Source organism: Pipistrellus hanaki, assembly GCF_964339955.1.
Source record: "Pipistrellus hanaki genome assembly, chromosome: 3".
NCBI lineage: Eukaryota > Metazoa > Chordata > Mammalia > Chiroptera > Vespertilionidae > Pipistrellus > Pipistrellus hanaki.
The window spans coordinates 97,126,518-97,152,383 of record NC_140505.1 but is presented as its reverse complement, the minus strand read 5'-3'; the positions used below and the strand labels follow the sequence as shown (position 1 = coordinate 97,152,383).

The following is a 25,866-nucleotide window of genomic DNA, read 5'->3' as shown; positions in this document are numbered from 1 at the left end:
CTAGAGATATAACATATGCCAATTAAATACCAAAGCCAAGACTGCTATAGAGATGCAGTGTATTTTGAATTTAAAAAATATATATATTATTGATTTTCACAGAGAGGAAGGGAGAGGGATAGAGAGTTAGAAACATCAATGAGAATCATTGATCGGATACCTCCAGCACACCCCCTATTGGGGATGTGCCCGCAACCAAGGTACATGCCCTTGACCGGAATCGAACCTGGGACCCTTCAGTCTGCAGGCCGACACTCTATCCACTGAACCAAAACGGTTAGGGCAAGATGCAGTGTATTTTATATCTGCCGTATTTTACATTCATATTGCACTGACTTCTACCCCAGAGAGCACAGGTCTATAGGACAGGCATAAGAAGTAGGCACAACATAACGTTGTCTAGCATAACAATTTGAGTAGGAACAATAAATATGCGGAAAGACTTCTCACCTTAGCAGAGGGTGCTTCTGTCAACCTTATAAAGAGTTTATTGAGGCCTGCAACAGGGCTGAATGAGTAAACAAAATGACTATCCTAGGGAAAGAGACAAAAAAGGGTCAGTATTTCTTCCAAAATCTACATCTAGAAATAGCTAGAATAGCTAGCCCAGTTGTCAGCAAACTCATTAGTCAGCAGAGCCAAATATCAACAGTACAACAATTGAAATTCCTTTTGAGAGCCAAATTTTTTAAACTTAAACTTCTTCTAACGCCACTTCTTCAAAATAGACTCGCCTAGGCCATGGTATTTTGTGGAAGAGCCACACTCAAGGGGCCAAAGAGCTGCATGTGGCTCGTTAGCCGCAGTTTGCCGACCACGGAGCAAAGCCAAATCTGAAGAGACTAGAAACCTTTAAGATTCTAAGTTTTGTATTAGAATTCATGGGATAGTAAACTGTGATTTCTTTAAATTTCCCTTGACTTATTGAAAAATTACAAATAAAAAAAAAACCAATATCCAGGTAAATCTTTATGATTAGAATGCACCCAGTAACATACAGCATAAATGTTAGAGATCTTAGTAAATATGTAATTTTGCTTCATTCAGCCTAAGGAAAGCTCCTAATGTGCCAAGGAATCATGCATTAAGGTTCTTCAAGGGCATTTTTTTATATTAAAAAGAAAGGTCTACAGCCACTATATATTATTACTTTAAAATATTTATAATAAAAATATAAATTTTAGCATAACAAAAGCTAAAATTAAGCATAAATTAAGCACAAATACAACCAATGTCCTACAGTAGGATACTGGTTGTATTTGATTATTTGAAGCATAAACAGGTATAGTTTTCTTCTTTGTTGAATTTCCTGTAAGTGAATGTTTACAATTATAATGATGGGAAAAGTCCACCATATATTCTGTATATGTTATTTTTGACAAAATTTAGGATGATTACAGATTATTGCCTCATTTCCAACAATAGATTTACTGAATTATAATTAACATTTTATTAAAACATAGCCATTTAAATCATCTTTTGATTAGAAAAATGTACTTTTCAATAATGAAATACAGGAGAGTCTTACCAGAAAAACAGGAAGTTGAAATTTATCATTTAAAATTACAGCTTGTACACTACATGGGCCGCAGAGTCGAGCAATAACATCTTTACCCAAAAAATTCGCATGGAAAATGAACAGCAGGATGCCAGAGCCTGAGCAGGAGAGATGCACACACAGATTTTTAACCCAGTCCTTGAACCTGCACCTTCCAGTACCCTAAGGGAGGAACTGAGGGCAGGGGTAGGTAGGGTAGAAGGACAGACACAACTTGTGTGCCATGCTCATTCTCTCCTCCCTAGTGAAGGACTCCTTCAAATTTCCAATAGCTATTGTTATTTTTTTTGTATTTGTAATAGTTCCTATTGATAGCTCATGGAACGGACTTTTAAAAATGTGCTTTTCTACAGTAAAATTATTATTTTGTCTGAAAAGAAATGGCATTTGCTGAATACATAGATATCTCTGGAAGTAAACCACTGGCATTCTATGGTAGTTGTGTGTGGGTGTGGGTTTGAGTGATTTTCTGTTTTCTTCCACATAGTGGTTTTGCCTTTTCCAAATTTTGTGATTAATAGAAAAAAAATCTCATTTTGGGGGAAAAAGAAAAAAGAAAAGCATGAGATTTAAAAAAAACTCAAGAATCTAGCAAACTGTGCGGGGTGAGGGCAGGAGGCGGAGGAGGATGTAAAGGCGGTGGATGGAGGCTGGGGTGGATGCACAGTGCAGTATGTAGGAGATGTGCTGTCGAGTTGTGCGCCTCACACCTGTACAACCCGATAGATTCAATGAAAAGGAAAAGGAAGTTAAAATTAAAACAAATATTCTACAACACTAATTTTGGAGAAAGCTGTACTTTTTAAAAGAATAGTTTATTGATTTTTAGAGAGAGGGGGAGGGAGAGGGAGATTGTGGGAGTGAAATACCAATGATCATCTGCCTCCTGCACACCACAGTGGGGATCAAGCTCACAAGCGCATGTGCAAACCTTCAGGGCATGGGACTGTGGCCAACACAGAGCACACCTGTCAGGGCCCTTTGCTTTCCTGATCCTGGTCCCAGGGAGGAAGGGCACACTGTCAAACTACAGTATGACAGTGATTTTGTTTTCCAGCTCTATAATGCAAATTGACATTAATAGTCAAAACTACAAATAATTCTTCAATGCCAATTTCACCAAATAGTGAGTAGTTATGAATGCCTGTCAATTATTGATAGGGCTAGATTTTTTTTATTTTTATTGGAGGGGCTAGATTTTCTTGAATACATACATTTTAAAATTGGTGATAGTGTTTTACTTATTTAAACAAAACAAGAAAAAGCCAGGAACCAGCTTTCTGTGTGTGTGGCATCTGGGTCCTAGAGAAGGCACGGTGGCCAGGAAGCAGAACTGAAGTTTCTATTTTCTGCTTTTAAAATTATTAAAGGGCAGACATTTTTTCTTTATAAAAGGCCAAGAGACTATTACCAATAATAAACCCAGAAAAGAAATTGATTCTGGGCTCAGAGTGTAAAAATTTAAATAAAAACTAGTACAATTATTAAGACCAAACATCCATACTTTGTAAACAAAACAGGTTTTATAACATGCTCTGTGGACCCATCAAAGTCACCTGGGATGGTAGATATCAGCTGGTCTCTTTTTTTTCTGCCAGAGAACTCTGATGATAATTATTATACTAATACCCTGTTTCCCCGAAAATAAGACAGAGAAAAAATATTAATTTTTTTTCCCAAAGTTGCACTAGGTCTTATTTTCAGGGGATGTCTTATCTTTCCATGCGCTAGGTCTTATTTTCTGAGGATGTCTTATTTTCGGGGAAACATGGGTAGAATTTTTTAAAAGATTTGTTTAAAGAATGAGATAAATTAATCAGCTAACAGCTATAGGGTCACATTTCAAACTGAGAAAATGTAGGCTTACCTTCTGTTATGTTCTGTGGAGGTTTATAATTGAAATCCATTGAAAAATCTGGCCCTTCACAGAGACGATGACATGCTATTGGAAAAACTGGTTCTAGAAGCGCAAGGCGTGCCTCAAAGTAATCCTTTATGGTTTCTTCTGCTACTCTTGAAAGTCTTAACAAAAAAGTATGTATTATAGTAAGAGTTTAAATATTAATGTAAAAAGGATCATAAGCCATAAAATTATGAAATTGTTGAATCCATATCAACCTTAAAAATAACATGCAATTCCCTTATCCCACTGCTCTGCACTCAGCATCTGACAGGCCATTTGTCCTCCCCACTGCTCTCTCCAACTCCCCATCAGTCTGGAAAGTGCCTGGCACATAGTGATCAATAAATATGTATCTAATAAATGAATGATCAATTTGGAGAATCAGAAATGAGAATTCTAAGAATTGACACACACACACACAAGCAGTCAAATAAAATTAGTGCTAATTTAGAAAACTTTTCTTAAAGTTTTTAATGAAAGCTGTATATAAGATTATTTTATTCCTGTGTTTTCTCAATTGTTTCTTTTATTTGCCCCCCCCCCTTTTTTTTTTAAACTTGGTTTTACCCTCAAGGATCTTTTTGTTGTGTTTGTCCAGATTTAGTCTAGTGATAACCATCTTGCTGGGATGAATGGACTATGAGATTTCTACAGATGGCATTTCTTCCTGTAAACCTTGAGTATTTTGCCAATTTTTAGATGGGCATGAATTAAACATTGTACATCTGCCTCAGCTCTTTGAAAATAGGAGATATATGTGGGAAAATGCATTGAAATGATCTTTATGGGTTTTGTTCCCAACAGAAGTCACAAAGGAATTAAACTTCATTTTTGGATGCTGCTGCTTCAGTGAAGGCCACAAAAGGGCAGAAACTATCTCACTAAGAAGCTAACCAACTCATCTGGTTTGCCCAGCATCCCAGGAATCCCTCCGTTTATCATGCAAATCAGGATGGCTGGTTCACCTACTTGCAAGCTATCTTGATCTATTACCCATGTGAACAAACTGAGATGAGCTGGCTTTCCAGAATTCCATGCTGGTCAGTCACACAAATTATTAGTTGGGCCTTGGCCAGTGTTGCTCAGTGGTTAGGATGTTGGCCTACACATGGAAGGTCTTGGGTTTGATTCCTGGTCAAGGGCGCTTACCTGGGTTGCAGGTTCAATCCCTGGGCCCGGTTGGGGTGCGTGTGGGAGGCAGCCAGTCCATGTGTCCTTTCACATCAGTATTTCTCTCTCTCACTCTCCCCCTCCCTTCTACTCTCTAGAAATCAATGGAAAAATATCCGTGGGTGAGGATTAACAACAAAAATCAATGCATTAACAAAAAAGTTCTGGGTTGGGTGAGGCTCTCCTCAAAGCCTGTTAAAGGGCCACACTCACTAGGCACATAGTCCTTTATATTGACCTTTGCTGCCTTTTTTGTCTCCAAAACTGGCCTTACTTTCTGCTTAGAATATAGATCTCCTACACCTGGAATTGGAGTTACCATCTTGCAGACATGAAAATCCAAGTCAGATTCTAACTATGGTGGATGAGAAAGAGGCTATTCCTGCCTAAGACCGCCTACCTCTATACTCGGTTATATGAATAATAAACACCTTACTTGTGTTTAGTTAGCTACTGTCTGTGATATTTCTGTTATGTGTTGCCAAAATAAATGTCTTAGAATTCATTTGAAAAAGAATGGATAAATTGTGAAGCATCTAGTCAACGGAATGATTCAGCATTAAAAAGAAATGAGCTATAAAGCCAGGGAAAAACACGGAGGACATTTAAATGCATATCAGTAAGTAAAAGGCCATCTGAAAAGGCTACCTACTCTATGATTCCAACTACGTGACATTCTGGAAAATGCAAAAATATGGAGACAAAAAGATCAGTGGTTTTCACTGTTTAGACGAGGGAGGGATGAATAAATAAGGGGAGCCGGGGACTTTTAGGGCAGTGATACTATTCTGTGCGATTCTATGATGGCGGGCATGTGTCATCTATTTATTAAAATCCACAGAATGCACAACACCAAAGTGTCTACGCAGGTTCGTTAACCGCGCAGCTTTGGCAGAAGAGGTGGGGGAGGCTGTGCATGTGTGCGGCAGGGGTTACATGGAAAATCTCTTTACGGGTACTTTCTGCTCAATGTCACAGAAAGCCTGAAAGTGTTCTAAAAATTGTGTCCATTAAAAAACAAAACAAATCAGGAATGAACTAAAATTTAAGAAAATGTTTGTGAGCCAAATTAAGAGCCTAGTCATGATTTTAAGGAGATGCTTCTAGATTAAGCCTAAAAGTTTCTAAACCTGTAAAAAAGTAATTCATATGCCACTTAAATCTGATTTAAAAAAAAAACAAAAAAAACAACAAAACCCTGTAGTACATCTACACAATGGAATACTACGCTGTGGTAAAAAAGGAGTTCTTACCATTTGCAACAGCATGTGTAGAACTGGAAAGCATTATGCTAAGCGAAATTAGCCAGTCAGAGAAAGATAAATATCACATGCTCTCACTCATTTATGGAATCTAATGAACAACGTAAACTGATGAACAAAAACAGGTCCAGAGACTGAAAAGCATTAATCAGACCGTCAAAATTCAGATTGAAAGTAGGGGAGGGTGGGGAAAAGGGGGAGAGATCAACCGAAGGACTTGTATGCATGCATATAAGCCTAACCAATGAACACAGACAACAGGGGGGTGAGGGCATGAGTGTGTGTGTGTGGGGGGGGGGGGGGGGGAGGGAGGTAACGGGGAAATGACATCTATATAATAGCTTAATCAATAAAGAAATTTAAAAAATAGATTAAAAAAAACACACACAAAACTGTGAAGAGAAGCCCACTGGGACCTCTACTTGACAATCTTCTGAGCAGTTACATTCCAGTGTGTGTGTGTGTGTGTGTCTGTGTGTTTAAATAATTTATATAGAGGACCTGCTTCCAGAGGGAGATAAAGTTTGATAGACAAAGGAACATAGCAAGGTGTTTCCTTCTTAATCCTCATGAGGATATGGTTTTTTTAATTTGGGGAAGGAAAAGGGGTGGGGGGAGAGAAATGTGAGAGAGAAACATCTATCATTTGCCTCCCGTACACACCTCAATTGGAGATCGGACTCACAACTTAGGCATGTGCCCTGACTGGGAATCAAACCTGCAGCCTTCTGATGTTTGGGATGATTGTTTGACCAACTGAGCCACTCTGCCAGAGCTAGGCCATTCCTGTTTTGATGTGTCCAGCCCTGTAACTTAACCATGGCACAGTCACCGCACACTTACGTGTCTAAATGATTCTTCAGCAAGTCGTACACCAACACGTTGTTACACTGCTTTGCAAAATACATTGCGCTATTTTGGTGCTTTGACAAAATGTTACAGTCAGCTCCACATTCAATTACAAGTCGTACAATATCCAAATTTCCTCTTTTACAGGCCTAAGACAAAAAAAAAAGGGGGGGGGGGGAGGGTCATAATTAGCTAAAAATAAGTTTACCACTCAGTGTTTGCCCCTTTCTTCACACATGAGCCAGCCTGGGAGCTCTTTGGAAGAAACCTGGAGTTGGGTCTCCCCAGGTATTGGAAACATTTACATGAACAGGTGGGGTCCAGTACACAAATCTGTGTGCTACTTCAAAATGATACCTCTATCCCAACACAAGAAACACCAGGCCTTTCTAAGCTCCACTCTCCATTCCATGTCCTGTTGTCCTATTAACTAACACCTCAGGCGGCATCCAGAGGAGAAAGCCTGCTCCTCAGTCTTGGAGAGGGTATTAGCCCTGGGAACCTAAAGCACCTCTTAGCATCACAAAATCTCAGAATTTTCCTAGTAGTTGCTCTGAAGAGACTAAACAAGCATGGATACACATCTGAATTTACCAAATCCAGAATGGCCCTGACACCACTCTGGAGTATCTGTTTAGAACCCACTTGCTGATTTCTCAGTAAGATGGTTTTAATTAATTCTTTGAATGCCCCCTCTGCTCTAAACATTGGATAATTAATTTACAAACATAATGGAAAACAAATTCAAAAGTAGGGCTCCTGAAAAAAATATTACCATGATCCACCAATGAAAATGGAAACACACGTGCCCAGAGCAGCCGGGCCCAGAGCAGCCGGGTTGGGTGTGGCCAGGCCCGGAGCGGCCAGGTCGGGAGCGGCAGTGGCCAGACCCGGAGCAGCTGGTTGTGGAACGGACCAGAGCAACAGAGGCCAGGCCCAGAGCAGCCAGGCCCGGAACAGCTCGCTCCTCGCCTGCCCCCGCCTCAAGGCTGCCTCTCAGACATGGCTGGAAACTTTTGGAGGAACTTGAGGGTCTGCTGAATCAAATGAGGAAGGCTTAGATCTGGATGTGTTGAGTTAGTATAGCGCTGGGGTGTTGATCTGTGAGTGCCTTGTGTGGGGCCTGGATGAGGTTGGTTGATCTATTTGGAAATGTCTTTTGTGTGAAGTGTATCCCTGGGCATGTGGAGGTATTATTGATTTGAGAAAATGCTAAGTAACTGATTTACTATCTGAAAAATTTAAAGTTCTGAAAGTTTAAGGTCTCTTGCCAAAAAGAGGTTTTAAAGCTAACACCTTAATTTTAATGGAGAAAGGGAATGACAAGCCCTTCCCACCCAGAACAGGTAATCCAACTCCAACCAGCAGCTATGTTTAAACAATGTGTCCATTTACACTTGAATGGCTACACCTTTTGATAGTCTAAGGGCAAGTTTACATGTAAACAAGTTTGCTCTCAATTCCCAGGGCAGAAAAAAAACAAGGTTTAAAATTATTAGATTTTAAAACTTAGAAGTGTAAAAGTTTATTAATTAAAAAAAAAACAAAAAACCAACAACAACAACAACAAAAAAAGGAGATTGAAAAACCTGATGAACAATAATAGCGGTTCATTGTAGTAGAGTTGGCGATATGGGAGGGGAGTGGACTGACTCTTCTGGGGGGGGGGGGGGAAGGGAGGGAGGAAGAGACTGAACATAAACTGTGCACCTTTGGATGAGGACAATGGGGGATGGGGAGGGGGCGGAGGATGGGGTGGGAACCTGGTGGAGGGGGGAAGAAATGAGGAACCTTTGTAATATGAACAATAAAGATTGATTTAAAAAAAAAAAATGGAAACACAAACAGTGAGCCTGGTTTAAACCCTAAGTGTAAAAGCCTAAGGCTGAAGCAGCAGGTGTGCCAGGCCTGAGTATAACGAATTAGAAAGCAGATTCAGGCAGAAGGAAACCAAGATGGCAGCATAGGTAAACACCTAAACTGCTGCCTCGCAATTTCAAAACCACAACTAAAAGACAAAACAGACATCATACAGAACCACAGGAAGGCTGGCTGAGTGGAAATTCCACAACTAGAAGGAAAGAGGAAAGGACACTGAGACTCAGAGGATCTGTGGAAGGCAGAGGTACTGAGGCGCACACATGGAGAGGATAGGCGACTGAGTACGTGGCGCTGGCTTTCTCAAGAGGGAGGAAGACAAAAGCTCCCGACTGCACTGAACTCCAGTTCCAGGAGAGACTCTGGGGTCCCAGACTCATTCTGACAGCGGGCTTTCAGAGGTGCATGCAGCGATTACCATAAGACACTGGGACAAAGGGGCCTATTAGGGCAGGGCTGATGGGAAACCAATGCTGTCTGCTCTGCCCTGAGACTCCGCCCCATCCAAGCTGAGCACAGAGGCTGTTGCAAGTCTTGTCTCATAAGAGTGTCCCTAGCACAGAAGATCTCTCAGTGTAGACACAGCTGATCCTCACAACCAATTGGCCTGGAGGTCAATTCCTTCCAGTGATACCAACAACAATCAAGACTTAACTACAACAAGGCTGTGCACACAGCCCACAAAGGAATGCGCCAAGAGTGTCCACATCAGGTAACGGGAGGCTGAGCCACTGGGCCCTATAGGACACCTAGCACACAAAGCCACTCTATCAACTCAGGGAAGCAGTGAAAATACAGAAACAAAGAAACAGATCACAAATGAAAGAAATGGAGGAAAGCAAATGACTGGATATAGAGTTCAAAACCACGGTTATAATGTATTTTAAGAATTTTCTAGAAAAGGCCGATAAATTTAGTGAGACCCTCGAGGATATGAAAAAGGACCAACTAGAAATTAAGCATACACTGATTGAAATAAAAAATAATATACAGAGATCTAACAGCAGACTAGAGCAGGTGTCGGCAACCTGCGGCTCCGGAGCCGCATGCGGCTCTTTTTGTTAAGTGAAAAAATCCTTTTTCTGCACGATCCGGTATATAGCATTAAGGTAAGAAACAATATATGCAGTGTTATATTTGTTTTAAATGTCGCAATGGTTTTGCGGCTCCCAGGTTTTTTTTTTCCTTCGAAAACAGGTCCAAGTGGCTCTTTATGTCTTAAAGGTTGCCGACCCCTGGACTAGAGGATCACAAGAATCAACTCAAAGATTTGAAATACAAAGAAGCAAAACATCCAAACAGAAAAGCAAAAAAAAATAAAAAATAAAAAAAATCCAAAAATATGAAAATAGTGTAAGGAGCCTCTGGGACAACTTCAAGTGTACCAACATCAGAATTATGGGGGTGCCAGAAGAAGAGAGAGAGCAAGATACTGAAAACATACTTGAAGAAATAATGACAGAAAACTTCCCCCACCTGGTGAAAGAAATAGACTTACAAGTCCAGGAAGCACACAGAATCCCAAACAAAAGGAATCCAAAGAGGACCACACCAAGACACATAATAATTAAAATTCCAAGAGCAAAAGACAAAGAGAGAATCTTAAAAGCAACAAGAGAAAAAACAGTTAGTTACCTACAAGGGAGCACCCATACTATTGTCAGCTGATTTCTCAACAGAATATAAGGCCAGATGGGAGTGGCAGGAAATATTCAAAGTGATGAATAGCAAGAACCTACAACCAAGATTACTCTGCCTAGCAAAGCAATCATTCAGAATTGAAGGGCAGATAAAGAGCTTTACAGATAAGAAAAAGATAAAGGAGTTCATCAACAGCAAACCAGAAATGCTGAAAAGTATTCTTTAAGAACAGGAGGGAGAAGAAAAAGGTAAAGATAAAACTTATGAACAACAAATACATATCCATCAAGTGAATAAAAAAATCTGACAAACAGAATAAACTGGTGAATATAATAGAAATTCGGGGCATAGAAAGGGAGTGGACTGACAATTCTCAGGGGAGGAAAGGGAATGGGAGGTGTGGGAAGAGACTAGACAAAAATTGAACACCTGTGGATGAGTACGGTGGGGGGAGGGTGGTAAGGGCACAGGGTGGGGTGAGAACTGGGTTGAGGGGAGCTATGGTGGAAAAAAGAGGAACAATTGTAATAATCTGAACAATAAAGATTTATTAAAAAAAAAAAAAAAAAAAAAAAAAAACCACAAAAAAAACTGCTGTATCCTCATAGCATTTTAGGCCGGGAACCCAGAACTGCCCCAGGAGCAGACTAGAACATGCAGAATTTGCCCATAGATGCAAATGCAAAACCATTAACCATGGAGGGGTAATACAGGAGGCTTTAACCACCTTCCCCTTAAAACTATCTACAAACCACAATTCCTAACATACAAAGGATGAAATGATAAATTCACCAATAAAAACTAGAGTACAGTCTCCAGTTCTCCATTCCTTGGGCCACTGGGAGCCATAGGACTAAACCTTGTCTGGATTCTGATGCTTAACTCCATGCTTACTCCTCTCACGTCACTCATCACACTACATGTTAAGTGCTTCTTTGATGGTCTACTTTTCCCATTTATCTATCATGTGCAAGTCCAGAGATTATATCGTTCCCTATTATAGCCCGAGACCCCAGCTGTCAGAGGCCCCAACATGCACATCTGAGACATAGAGGGAATGAGCAATCATGTGAGGCATTTACCTTCATTAAAGCAGTCTCACCACTGCTCTGCTGGACATTTACAAAAGCTCCTGCTTCCAAAAGAATAGCCACTGTGGTTAAAAAGTTCTATTAAAAAAAAGAAAACAAATTTAATTTTTGAAATTCTTACATTCAAAAGTAAGGTATTTTGGGATATTTTGAATCTTTTATCCATTAGAAAAAAGACAGACTGTATCCCAAGCAGTCAGGTGAAGTTTCCTGGTTCTTTACTATGCAGATGCAGGGTCGTGAGAGAACCAGAGGTGCTGGGTGGGTTCAGTCCCCTGCCCAGCCACACTCCGTTTGTCCAGTAAGTTCAATCTGAGGGTTAACACTGCTTTCTACATAAGACCCTCTGCATAGCAATCCTTTAGGTAGATAATATATTGGAACATTTTAATTATTTTAAATTGGAAATGGTTTTTTTAAAAGACCCAATTGATTGCAGTTGAAACTGATTTTAGTAACTTAGAGGTCCTGTTGAATATAAATCACTTCCAACTAGATAATTATTTTGAAAATTCAACATCCATTCATAACAAGTCATAGGTAAACTGAAATATAAAATTAAGTTTCCTGTATGACTTACATTTCACTACAGAAATAGATTTTGTCTTAGTTCAGGCGCATGAATTCCTGCAAGACTGAAATGGCTGCACTGTGAGTGACCGACCTTTTCAGCTGCATGAATGAGTGCGGTGGTCCCATTCCTCTGTCTGCCGTTCACTCTGGCTCCCTTTCTGATGAGGAGCCGCAACAGATCATCCTGACCTCCAGCTGCAGCCAGCATCACCAGTGTCATCCCACTTGAATCCTTCATTAGTTTGGTTTAAGGAAAAAACGTCAATGTTTAATCAGAAAAATTTTATAACTAAGTTCTTTTCATCTAGATTGTTTCAAAGTGAAATTATTAAAGTACATTGATTTAAGCATCTATTTAATTTTTTTCACTAAAATATTCTTATTATATATAAGAAATAAACTAATATCCTTTGGAATTTTATATATATAAATGTTACCCTAATCAGAGTACAGAGGATGTTCAAGGCCAATCTAAGCAAGGACATAGCGATCCTAGTATATTCATGGAGCAGGTGTACCTTTCTGTAGCCCAAATACTGATGTCACTATTTGGCAAAAAGCCTCTCTTGTCTAAGTTAGTATAAAGATGTATTACTGACCAGGTGGTAGGAGGCTGTTTTTATGTAGGGCTGGGCTGCTGTGTGTGCAATGGCTCCTATGTTTGCTGAGTCTGCTTTGTGCGGCTACTACTTAGTAAGCTGCTTTAAAGAACTGCTTTGTCTAGTGGCTACTTAGCAGCAATGGCTACTTGGTCTGCTTCTCATGTCTGCTCTGTCTAATACTTGGCATCCATGAAGGTCCAGTTCCTGATAGAGAAGAACCTGTGCTCCCACTGTTAGCGTAGTCAAGCAGGATCAAACAGTAAGTACTCCGACAGTTACCATAAAACTTTACGACTTCGATGCATTAAGTTCTAAAGGCACATCAATACTTTGCACAAATCTTGAAGTTATCTAGATGGCAAAGGTATTTATCTCAAATTTCAGGTCTAAAAGTTTCCTTGTGTTCTAGGCAAAGCTCATACATAGATTATATTCTTTTAGTTGGTGCAAAGATGTAAGGCTAGAAATGACCACTGGTCACTTAAGTCCACTGTATTGAGGATACAATGAAATGAATGCTATCTGGATTAAAAAACCATTGCTAACTGCTGGGAAGTTAAGAGTTTGAATGCTCTAAGGATAAAAAAAGATTCATAAGTAGGGAACAACATCATATGAAAAAAGTGAGTAAAACAATTGCTTTGAATAAGATAAATTACATAAAGTTGGTGAATAATAAAAAGGTAACTATTAGCTAAAATATTTCCAATTGCTAGTTAAAATGAACAGCAGAGCAGAAACCAGTTTGGCTCAGTGGATAGAGCATCGGTCTGCGGACTGAAGGGTCTCAGGTTTGATTCGGTCAAGGCCATGTATGTACCTTGGTTTCAGGCACATCCCCAGAAGGGGGTGTGCAGAAAGCAGCTGATCGATGTTTCTATCTCTCTCCCTTCCTCTCTGTAAAAAAAATCAATAAAATATATTAAAAAAAAATAATAAACAGCAGATGAGAAAACGAAACTATTAATTACCATCCAATACAACCAAATTCCAATAGTATGAATTTGGTTATAATCTGAATGTTTTAGCAGAATTTGCTAGTATGAATTATCTGAAGAAACACTAATGTAAGAAAAATTATTTCTAGCAATAACACTTTCTCTAGATTTGTAAAAATCTAACTTTATAAAGTTCCCTGCATGCATCTCACAAAGACTGGGTGAGCTGAAGAATAGGGGCCATAAGGTGGTGGGAGGAGGAGGCAGCAGCAAATAAATGGCTCTGAGGCAGGACCAAAGTCTGAATTTCAGGAGGGTTAGTGAGTGCTGTGCTTTCATAGGCCTCACTTTTTTTAATCCTCACCCGAGGATATATTGTATTTAGGGACTGAGGGAGAAAGAGTGAGAGAGGGAGAGAGCAAGAGAACGCTTGGAGGGAGGGCTGAACCCACCACCTAAGTATGTTCACTCATCAGGAATTGAACACTACCTTTTGGTGTGACCAACTGAACCACCTGGCCAGGGCAACAAAGCTGCTTTTGAATGCTGGCGGTTCTATTCCTTTGACACTGCTCACTTTTATAATGTTTCTGTTATATGACAAAATTATCTAATTCCTAATGCAAAAAAGGTTCAATTTAGTACATATAATTGAAGACTTATCCACTTGTGTGCTTTTAAATTGGCGCTTAAAGAGTCCATCCTTTGCAAATCATCTATATTGTTCCTTAGGCATTTAATCTTTGCTCAAATTGTTGAAAAGTGGTGGAATGTTTTATGTGTTTTTATTTGTGACTAATGCACATTTTACCTTGACAGATGCAACGCACATGTAGCTGTAATTTTCTGGAAAAGTAAATCTTTTAGGAATTGTTTTTCAAATCTTCAAAGAAAACATCTAATAAAACCCGACATGTATCTCCGATACTTAAGCAGCTTTAAAAAAGGGCAGAGTATAGGAGGTAAACCACCAGCAAAACAGAAATCAAACCTGATGCCAAGACCTAAGGGAAAGCGCTGCTCAGACCAAACAGAACAGATTGCTTCCATTACCGCTGTTGTTCGGACATCACCAATCTCACCAGACCAAAGGAAAAATATTGAAAATAAGGAAAACAAAACAGATATTTTTAGCAAGTGGTCCAACTCTCAATCCAGAAAGTAACTTAAAAATTACCACAGTAAGAGAATCTTCTAAAGTGGCTGGAGATACAAACACAAACAGAAATCAATAGCTTTATCAGTTAGAAAACAAAATGTGAGAAAAAAGATCCCAATGATAATAGCAAGATAATTACAAAATTATAACATATTTAGAAATAGATCTATAATAAATGTGTAATAACTATGAAGAGAAAAAAAAAATTTTGCTTAAGGAAATAAAATGAAGAGCTGAATATGTTCCTAATGGAAGACTGAAAATGTAATCATGTTAATTCTCAGCCAAAATGATCTGTATATTTCATGCAATTTTAATCAAAATAATTTTTTGAAGTTTCACCCCAAATGATTAAATCCAAATCTCCACAACTACAGCAAGAAAATGAAATCTTTTCTAAGCAAGACAAAACACCCAAAAGCTATAAAGGAAAAAAGATCAACAAACGTGACTACATAAAATATAAACCCCTCTGCCCTAGCCAGGTGGCTCAGTTGGTTGGACCTTTGTCTTGTACACCATAAGCTGGTGGGTTCAATTCCTGATCAGGGCACATACCCAGTATGCCGGTTCAATTCCCAGTTTGCTTGTGTGCTGGAGAAACAACTGACCAATGTTTCTCTCTGTCTCAAGTAAAGACATTCTCAGGTGAGAAGAAAAAAAATAAACAGAAATCCTCCAAGCAAGAAAAGATTAAAAAAACCCAAACCAACAAACCTAAAAACCAGGGGGAAAAGGGGTTAATATGCTTCCATATTTTAAAAAGTAACAAAACATTCAATCTTCTCTCTTCCATTTTTTTCTTGGAGGCAACCAAATTTTTGGTGGCCTTGTTTCAACAAGGCTGAAAAAAAAATTCATAAATCAGTATAAAAGCCACAGCAACAATAGGAAGTCAGACAGCTGCTGTTAATAGACAGGTCACAATGAAACACAGTAACATGAAATACCCCTAATAGCATCAGAGATTAAACTATTGACAAAATCAGAAGGATCACAGCTGAACCAAATGGTTACTTTAGGGGTGGGAATACAGGGACTAAAATTTTCTACATTCTACAGTTTTTGAATTTTATAAAATGAAAATGCATTACTTTTCTAGCTAAAATAAAAAAGTAAAACAATTATTTTATAAGAGCTAATTTACATATTCCTTTCATGAGATTTTACAAAGATGTATTTATTACCTCTTGGTCCAGGTTATATTCTTCATTTGAATTAAGTGCAACCTTCACAGTAATATAATCCCCATTTTTTACAGCATCTCTCAATAAATCTAAAATGAAAGAAAAGATATTAGGATTCTGTATCTAGATTCATGAAAAGAATCCCCATAACTCCCAAACTACTCACTAGTTGGAACAGCATCTGTTACAGAAAAGTTCTCATCTTCCCCATCAAGATGCTTTTGAAAATCTTCTAGTTTCATCCATTCCAGCTGCAGGTCCATGCCCAGACTCAAAATCTGCTGTCTGCCATCTGGAACATAGAAGGACTTTAAGATATTTTTCTTTGGTACTGACTTAACCAAAACTTTATATACACCTTTAACATATGTCATTATGTAACTGAGTCTTCAATGAAATTTCTGATTTTCTTTGGCAAGTAACATAAACTACTCATATTTAGAAGTTACAATGCTTCAAAAACTTGAAGATAACCTGGTAAACTATCCTATGTAATAAAAGGGTAATACGCAAATTAACCCTAACAGAGGAATGATCGGAATGACCGGTTGCGATGATGCGCACTGACCACCAGGAGGCAGACGTTCAATGCAGGAGGTCATTGTGCTCCCACAGGGAGAGCTCTGCTCAGCCACAAGCCGGGCTAAAACGTTAGTGCAGTGGTAGCGGTGGTGGTGGTGGTGGTGGTGGTGGTGGTGGCCTGGAGGATGTCACAACACAAAAGAAAGACACTACACTAAATTCACCCAAGCCTTGAATGTTAGCCAACAAAACCCATCTTCAATGAATACTGAAATGTCCCTAAAAAGAAAGCTATGGCCTTGGACACTATTACTGCTTCACAAGGAGGCAGACCTGTGCCACTGTCCAAAGAGAATGTGTTCATACCATAAGTCTGTTAATGTTTCACACTGAGCACACGAGTGAATGCACTGAGTGACCTGACCCCTAGCCTAGCAGACTTAATAAGTCAGTGGTTCTGATCTTGGGGCTTAGTGAAAAAATTATTACTTGTTTTGGGGATCATTATCTTAACCTGCTATCGCTTGCATATGCCTGTACTGTTGCTGTGATGTCTGTCTCCAATGCAATCAGACAGAGGCCAAATGAGCCACCTCCATGCTGTGAAAACCCATGCTGACCCCTCAGGGCACAGTGCGGAAGAGGAGCACGTGACATTGTAAGAGCCAGTCATAAGGGCAGAGTGTTGGAGGAGGTCATTCAGAGGACATGACCATCGATTGAACAGTGAGATGGACATAGGCAAATGGCTCCCTCAGCCCTCCCCTCCCTGGAATGTATGTCCTCACCACCGTTCCCCACAGGGGGAGCCACTTCAGGGATGCAGCCTTGAGAGCAGAAGGTGTTGTGAGACCACCTGGACTGAACACATGACTGAACACCATTTAGGCCTTTCTATAAAATTTAAGACTTGGCAGGCAGTTTGGAGATGTACTTGCCTCACAGTCCCCCAAGATGAGCCTCATAAGTTAAGTTCCTTTGCTTATTTCACTTGCCAACTACCAATTTGGGATGGCAGCCTTCCGTCTCTCCCTGCGCTCTGTGTAAGGGTGATTCAGATGTCACCTGGAGATGCCCAAGGGTGTGTGTTCACTGCCCGGCCTCCCGAACAGCAGAGCTGCTATTTGACATCTGGCCTCGGGGCAAGCCATCTCCTCCTCCCCCTTGTCTATTGGTCCTAGCAACGTCCCAATTTCCTACAAGCGAAGTGATGCATCTAAAAGCATGACTTACCGGATACCCAGGGCCTAACTGTTTTGTAGTAACAAGGCAACCCAGATTATCCACTCTGTCATATATTCTGTAACATTAATTCTCTTCAACCGTTTCATGATTCAAATAATACAGTTTTATCAGATTCATTCTGTCCTAGTTATAAGTGTGTATATATATATGCACTCTTTCTGTTACCCTCACAGCCAGTGTGCCCAATATTCCACACATTTACCTCCCTCCTCAGCCAATCCCAACATCCTCAGGAGGCCATTTACAAACATGCCATTTAGGATGTGCCATTTACTGCAAAGTTAAAAGGACAGAATACAAGTGAGTCTGCATTTGATAACTTTCTGAAAGAAACCCATTAGATATACAATCAGGCTATTTCACAAGAGTGGTAAAATAGAACACCTGAAATTTGTACAATTTTAAAATGTGCTGGTCACACCAGTAATCCCACTCCTAGGAATATATCCCAAGAAACTAGAAACACCAATCAGAAAGGATATATGCACCCCTATGTTCATAGCAGCACAGTCTACAATAGCTAGAATCTGGAAACAGCCTAGGTGCCCGTCAGCAGATGATTGGATCAAAAAACTTTGGTACATCTACACAATGGAATACTATGCTGCCATAAAAAAGAAGGAATTCTCATCATTTGCAGCAACCTGGATAGAACTAGAGAACATCATGCTGAGTGAAATAAGCCTGTCAATGAAAGAGAAATACCACATGGCCTCACTCATTTATGGATATTAAAAAACATTATAAACTGACAAACCAAAAGATAGATATAGAGACAGTAAAGCAAAAAGTAGACTGTAAAATTACAGCGGGGAGAGTAGGGAGATCTGGGGGAGATAAGAGACCAACCAAAGGACTTGTATACATGCATATAAGTACAACCAATGGACACAAAACTCTGGGGAGGGAGGGTATGTATGGGGGGGGGCAATGTTAAAATATGTACACAGATAATAATTTAATAAAAAAAAAAATTAAAAAAAAAAAAAATAAAAAAAAAATAAATAAATAAAATGTGCTGGTCACATCACAGGGTCTTATAAGACATTTGTGTGGTCAGCTTAAAAACCACAGAATGGCCTCAGTCTTCAATATAAAAAGCTGTTTATTCAGGAAATTGAAACAAAATTGTCTATGCCTTTATTTTCTGATGTGAGTTACAAGGGGTGAGTGAAGTCGTACTGCCCTGAAAAATCATGCAAACGGACTGCAAACACACTCACCAGTATTCTCGTCGGCTGGGCACATACCGTCTAGAACATCCTGATCACCTTCTGCAGCTATATATGCCCAGGTGTCAGCCTCCTCTCTTGTATTTCTCCTTTCTTTAAGTACCTGATTGCTTTCCTTGGCTTTGTGATCTTCTGCAAAATTACAATCCAGTAGTGTTTCTTCTCTTTTCTGATTATTCTCAGGAAAATCATTTTTTCCTTCTGGAGTTAATTTAAATAAATCAAATGCATTTCTGATGTCCTTAAGTGCTAGTGGAAAAAAAATAAAAATGGCAATGAATAGGAACCACAATTTCTATTGCAATCAAAAGAAAATCTGGGTTTGTGTTAAAGAAACAGGTATTTTCTTAATTTTTACCAATATCTACCTTGATTCTAAAGCATCATTAGGTTTGTACTATCAAACCCATGAAGGTGTTTCAGTTGCTCTTTCTATTGGCTGCTCAATGCTTAGAAAAGGGTTTACATCCAAAGTGAATGGCTGTTTTCCACTGTTATGAACCATTCCCAGTTTTCACAAAACAGCTTCAAAATAACCTCAGTCATGCCACCAACTGTCCTGCTTAGACAACTGCCTAAAACTGTATCCTGAAGCTAACCTTATACACAATGACCTCTGGGGGGAGTGGGGAAATGGGAGGGTACCATGCCAGCACATTGACTGAGCACTTGGTAAAATTTAGCTGATGTATGTGACACTCCACACAACTTTAAAAATAGATATTTTTATTAATTTCAGAGAGGAAAGGAGAGGTAGAGAGAGACAGAAATATCGATGATGAGAGTCATTGATCAGCGGCCTCCTGCATGCCCCACATTGGGGATAGAGCCCGCAACCCAGGCATGAGCCTTGACTAGGAATCGAACCCTGACATCCTGGTTTATAGGTGGATGCTCAACCACTGAGCCACACCAGCTGGTTCAACTTTTAACTAAAGATAAAAGTGAAAAGAAGACTGGCAAAGCACTAGATCTGACATAATAACCGAAAAAGGGGCAGATACATGGAACAGGCTGGGGCCACACCCAGCTATGGCGGTTTAAAATTGTCTCTCTTGCATCAATGTTTCCCTCTCTCCCTCCTTCCCTCCACCCCCCTTCATCCCTTCCCTCCGTTCCACCCTCTAAATATCCTCTGGTGAGGATTAACAACAACAGCAACAAAAGATGAAAATATCCCTAACCTGGTGAAGGAAATAGACATACAAGTTCAGGAAGCACTGAGTCCCAAACAAGATGACCCAAAGAGGCCCAAACCAAGACACATCATAATTAAAATGTTCAAGACAAAGAAAGTGTCTTAAAAGCAGCAAGAGAAAAACTTGGTTACCTACAAGAGAGCTCCCATAAGACCGTCAGTTGATTTCTCAACAGAAACTTCGCAGGTTAGAAAGGAGATTGCAAAAATAAATAAATAAATGAATGAATGAATGAATGAATGAATGAATGAAAGAAAGAAAGAAAGAAAGAAAGAAATAGAAAGGAGATTGCAAGAAATATTCAAAGTGACAAATAGCAAGGACCTACAAGTAAGATACCCAGTAAACCTACCCTGTTTCCCCCAAAATAAGACAGTGTCTTATATTAATTTTTGCTCCCAAAGATGCGCTAGGTCTTATTTTCAGGGGATGTCTTATTTTTCCATGAAGAAGAATACGGTACACATTTATTGTTAAATGAAAATAAAGGAAATTTATTACCTGTATACGGTATAGTAGTACGGTAGTTGTCAACACAAACCAGACAAACTGTGAATCCTACAGTATCAAGAATTTACTCATTTATTCAATGACAATCATGTCATCATCTTCTGGAACATCATCCTAACAATCCAATTCCTGAATTTCCTGGTGAATTTGTGACTCCATTTCTTTCAGAATCAGTGGACCAAATCTCTCATGTTTAGCCTAGGGGGGGCCTTATTTTCGGGGGGATGCCTTATATTTCACTCAGAAGGAAACCTGTAAGTAGGTCTTATTTTTGGGGAAACACGGTACCAGTTAGAATTGAAGGACATATAAAGAGCTTTCCAGGCCAGAAAAAGTTAAAGGAGTTCACCACCAAACCAGTATTACATGAAACGTTAAAGGGTTTTCTTTAAGAAGAAGAAAAATAATTTTAAAAATGAACAATAAAATGGCAATAAATATGTACCTATCAACAGTTGAATCCAAAAAAAACAAAACAAGCAGAACAGAAACAAACTCATAGATACAGAGAACATTTTGAAGGTTGACAAGATGGAAGAGGGGTTGAAGGAATGGGTGAAAAACATACAGGGATTAAAAGTACAAACTGGTTTTTACAAAATAGTCTTGGGGATGGAAAGTACAGCATAAGGAATATAGTCAATAGCATTCTACTAACAATGTATGGTGTCAGATGGCTGAGATTTATTGGGATGATCACTTAGTAGTTATATAATATCTAATCAATGGGGTACACCTGAAACTAATATAATAATGTGTGTCAACCTAACTGAAAAATTAAAAAATTAAAAAATAATAAAATCTCCAATTCTGTGACATTGCAGATTAGAAGAGAAAGTATCCCACAGTAAATTTAATTCCTTGTATAAAAGATGAAAATGTTAAGTAGTAGTATTAACACTCACTGTTTAATCCCTTTGGCTCTTTGCGGCCTTCCTTGTCCAAATCATGTCTTTTTTGATATTTTTCTTTGGGTTCGTTTTTTTTGGTCTCTTTCTCCTGAAAGAAAAACATGTAAGACCCAGAACAGGAACATATAAGAGCTCAGACCACTTGACAGTGCCATCTTGACAGTATCATCGTACGATCCTCATGATTCAAATCTTGTTCATATAAACTGCTTCCCCAAGGAAGATTATTTCTCAACAATAATTTACAAAACGTCAAATTCAAAACCCAACACCAATTTCCTCAAGTCTATCTTAAGAGGTTTTTTCTTTTTATTATAAAAAATAAAGAAAATTTTTTTTAAAAATGGTGCCCTACAATCCTACTAACCAAACATGATTTTTTACTTCTGCACATTCTTACCTTCTGAGCATTCTAATTTTGCAGATAACTTTGTTGTTTGAAATTAATTTTAAAAATTTACATTGCATAGATTTTTTTACATTACTATGTTCATGTATATGTATGGTTTTCTTCACCATAAAATTTTGTACTTTTGATCTCATGATTAATATTTCTGGATATATATAATAGTTCTCAAATTGATACAACGTTTTCTTAATCTTTTATTTCCTCTATAGCTAGAAAGACTGGTATTAATAGTAAAGATAACTACTATAAATATATTTGTCTGTATAACTCTTTCTCCCTTAAAAATAATTTCCTTAAGTCTACAAAACTGGGAATAATGAATGAAAAAAATTTACCATTTTTATAGCCCTTGATATATGAATACCTTCATAATGTATAAAATAGTTTCATTTTGAAAACCGCTATGAGAATAAATTTTTAAATAAGAGGGCAAATTATTTAATATATTTTTGTTATAAAGACTTTTGCTAGTGTACTCTGCACTATTATTTGAGTAAAATGTGGTAGATTCTTAAGACAACAGGGGAAGTAGGATCTGAAAAGCTAAAAGAGACAACTAATGAAGCTGTCAGCTTTACAATACAATGCTGCTAGGCACACTAAACACCCCAACAGGAGAAAAATTGTTCCTATAGTTCCACTGTTTCATCATTTGTGAAACTTCCTGGCCACTCAAAAGAGTGCTAGCTAGATGGGAATATTGCTTCTCCTATAAGATTTTAACACACAGTCCTTCAACCAAACAATCCCGGACTACTCACTTCTCCAGCAGAGTCAGTGGACCGAAGGCCCCTCTCTTCCCCGCCCACCCTGGAGCTCTTTTGTGTCTGGGCCAGTCCCGATGTCAGGTTATCGGACTCAGTAATACTTCTGCTTTTGTCTTGATTCCTCAGCTTTTTATGTGCATTTTTCTTGTCTAAAGAAAGGTTCTTGTTTTCTAGCTTTCTGCTCTCTTTAAGCTCCTCAGCCTTTCTGGGTTTCTTTTTGTTTCTCCTTCCTCTGACATCAGCATCTTCATCAGCACTGCCGGAGCTGTCCGGGTGTTTGTCTAGAACAGCATCTTGAGCTGCATCTAGCCCTGCTTTGTCTTTTCCACTTATAATCTTTAGTTTCTCTTCTCTGTTGTCAGACTGTAAATCTTCACTGTCCCCCTCCTGAAAGGAGAGATCATTAAGTACATCTGATTCAGAGTCCATCTGAGATTCAAGACATTTCTCTTTTCTTGTTTTTCTGTTTTCTTTGAAATCTTCTTTTATTTTAGTCTTTAAATCTCTTATTTCACCCTTTTTAACTTTCTTTAGTTCCTTAGTTTCTTTTATATCATCTTTTTTGAGCTTTTTGGATTCCTTTAATTCTTCTTTGGCTTCAAAAATTCTTTTCTTTGTCCTTAAATCAAAAAATGAAATTTCAGAGTTCTCCAAGTCTGGTTTGGATTTCTCTTTTAGTTTCCCAGGCTTTGCTTTTTTCTTCTTCAGATCATCTGGACTTTTCTCTTCTCTCTGCCTTAATTTTTTCTTTTTCTTTTTTGGAGAAGTATCTTCTTTTGTCTCACTTTGATCGCTATCAGAGTTTGCCTCAAATATGTCATTATTTAAAGATAATCTCTATAAAACAGAAAATATTTAAATACTCATTAACATAGTAATTCAGAAGGTATTGGAAAGTAGTACTACTTATATATGGTAGAAATGTCTTTTTTCTCCCCAGCAATTTCTCAACTCCTTAAAATTACTTATCTAAACAGAAGTTGTTTAATATTACTTATATCTCTGATTTAGCAAGTAAGACTTGGTAGTAATGATGAACTTCAATTTAAGAAAATAGATAAACACATACAGAGGAACAAAACTGTTAGCATTGCTGAAGATCTGAAGCTAAAGGTCAATCTTATGAACTAAGAGTTCAAGGTTTGATTCCCGGTCAGACACATGCCCAGGTTTAGAGCTCATCCCCAGTGTGGGGTGTGCAGCAGGCAGCTGATCAATAATTCTCACTTATCATTGATGTTTCTATCTCTCCCCCTCCCTTCCTCTCTGAAATCAATAAAGAAAAAATAATAAACAATAAAGCAACTTCAATGGTGATGATGATGGTAGGGAATGGGGTTGTACATGATTTGAACCTCAAAATACTCCAAAATATCAAGTAATTTGTACAAACTTTCTTAGTTGCCGAAAACGTATTTACCAATCCAAACAAAATTTTGTTTTATTTTTTTAAGATTTTAGAATGGTCATAAACTTGCTGTTTAACTTCACTGTTGCATAAGGAATGAGCTAAGATACAGCATCCAAATCTCACCTCCACAACTGATTTGTTATATACAGTTGATCCTTGAACAACTCAGGAGTTGGGAGTGGGGCCACAGACTCCTGCAAATTAGAATATAACTTTGAACCCACCAAAACTTTACAGTCTTGCTTCAGTATCCAGGGTACCCCCACCTCCACAGATAAAAAGATCCATGGATGCTCGTCCATTATATAAAACTAGAGGCCCGGTGCATGAAAATCCATGCACTGGGGGGAGGGGGTCCCCTCAGTCCAGCCTGCCCACTCTCACAGTCTGGGAGCCCTTGGGGGCAGGAGGTGACCCAGCAATCAGGGGAAGACAACATCTCCATCTCACCTCTGCTGCTGCTACAGTCAGCAGCGCAAGCCTCGGGCGGCCCTGGTTATCTGAGCCTCAGGTAGCCCTGGGAAGCTGCCATCTGAGGCTTGCCTGCGCCTCGGGCCCGCCCTAGGTGGCTGGGGAGCTGAGGGCAGGTCCAGTGTGCCTGCTGCTCTCCCCTCCCGCCACTATCAGGGCTGAAAGGACAGTGTGCCACCATCTTGTGGCTATGGGTGCCACCATCTTTGTGACAGCATGATGGCCAATTTGCATATTCCCTCTTTATTAGATAGGACTAGGGGCCAAGTGCAAGAATTTGTGCACCTTGAAAGGAACTGTGGGCTGCCAAGCTGTGGTGGGCACAGGGGCAGGTCTCAGCCCATCCTCTGTGCCCCCACCGGCTCCTCCTGCCATGGACTCCAGTCCCCTCTCTGCTGGCAGCCCTGCTCCCGTACCACCACTCCCACAAGCTGACAGCACCAGCCCCCCTTGCTCCTGCTGATGTGTAAAGCAATTGGGGCTGGTGCCAGCAGTGGGTGCAAGCAAAACCAGTGATGTCAGCAGGTGCAAGCAGTGCCTGCTGCCCTGATTGTCCCTCAGGAACAGGGGGAGGTGGAGAAGCCCTCAGGGGCAATCGGGGCCAGCAGCTGCCACTCGCACCCACTGTTGGTGACAAGTGATTGGGCCGTGGGACCCAGCATCAAGTCCCACCGGTGCCTTGGGACCCATCAATGCATCCCCGGGTGACCGGTCTTCGGTCATTACGGTGTTACAACCACTGATTTTTTTATTATATAGACTAGAGGCCCGGGACATAAAATTCATGAATGGGGGAAGGGTGTCCCTCAGCTCAGACTGCACCCTCTCCAATCTGGGACCTCTTGAGGGATGTCCGACTGCCCAGTTAGGCCCAATCCCACTGGGCAGTTGGCCATCCCTCTCACAATCCAGGACTGCTGGCTCCAAACTGCTCACCTGCCTCTGCCTGATTGCCCCTAACCACTTCTGCCTGCCTGCCTGATCACCCTCTAGCCATTCCTCTGCCAGCCTGATTGACACCTAACTGCTCCCTGGCCGGCCAGATTGTCCCTAACTGCTCTCCCCTGTCATCCAGGTCACCCCTAACTGCCCTCCTACCAGTCTGGTTGCCCCTAACTGTCCTCCCCTGTAGGCCTGGTTGTCCCCAACTGCCCTACCCTGCTGGTTAGGTTCCCCTGAACTGCCCTCCCCTATAGGCCTGGTCCCTCCCCCCAACTACCCTCTCTTGTTGGAGGCCTGGATCCCCCACAACTGTCCTCCCCTGCAGTCCTGCCCCTCCCCCCAACTGCCCTCCTGTGCAGGCCTGCCCCCCCCCGCCCAACTGCTGTCCCCTGCAGGTCTGGTCCCCCCCAACTGTTCTCCCCTGCTACCCTGGTCT

The 25,866-nt window shown here is 39.9% G+C and overlaps 2 protein-coding genes across 7 annotated transcripts in view; one reads left to right on the top strand and one right to left on the bottom strand.

Annotated features, from left to right (window-relative positions):
• The window catches only part of PSPC1 (paraspeckle component 1), a 136,858-nt gene extending 132,059 nt beyond the window's left edge, over positions 1-4,799 (top strand). For all 6 annotated transcript variants that reach the window (XR_014794594.1, XR_014794595.1, XR_014794596.1 and 3 more), the window contains one exon: positions 4,266-4,799. The gene's annotated coding sequence lies outside the window, so the exon portion shown is untranslated. The remainder of the gene's footprint in view (positions 1-4,265) is intronic.
• MPHOSPH8 (M-phase phosphoprotein 8) overlaps positions 1-25,866 on the bottom strand; it is a 57,061-nt gene that overhangs the window by 6,522 nt on the left and 24,673 nt on the right. Inside the window, exons 3-13 of the mRNA XM_084878560.1 lie at positions 22,601-23,443; positions 21,425-21,518; positions 18,802-19,059; positions 15,978-16,103; positions 15,812-15,900; positions 12,017-12,157; positions 11,344-11,430; positions 6,737-6,891; positions 3,426-3,580; positions 1,529-1,656; positions 451-534 (exon numbers count right to left, since the gene is read on the bottom strand). Of these exons, the coding sequence (XP_084734686.1) occupies positions 451-534; positions 1,529-1,656; positions 3,426-3,580; positions 6,737-6,891; positions 11,344-11,430; positions 12,017-12,157; positions 15,812-15,900; positions 15,978-16,103; positions 18,802-19,059; positions 21,425-21,518; positions 22,601-23,443 (2,160 nt within the window). The remainder of the gene's footprint in view (positions 1-450; positions 535-1,528; positions 1,657-3,425; positions 3,581-6,736; positions 6,892-11,343; positions 11,431-12,016; positions 12,158-15,811; positions 15,901-15,977; positions 16,104-18,801; positions 19,060-21,424; positions 21,519-22,600; positions 23,444-25,866) is intronic.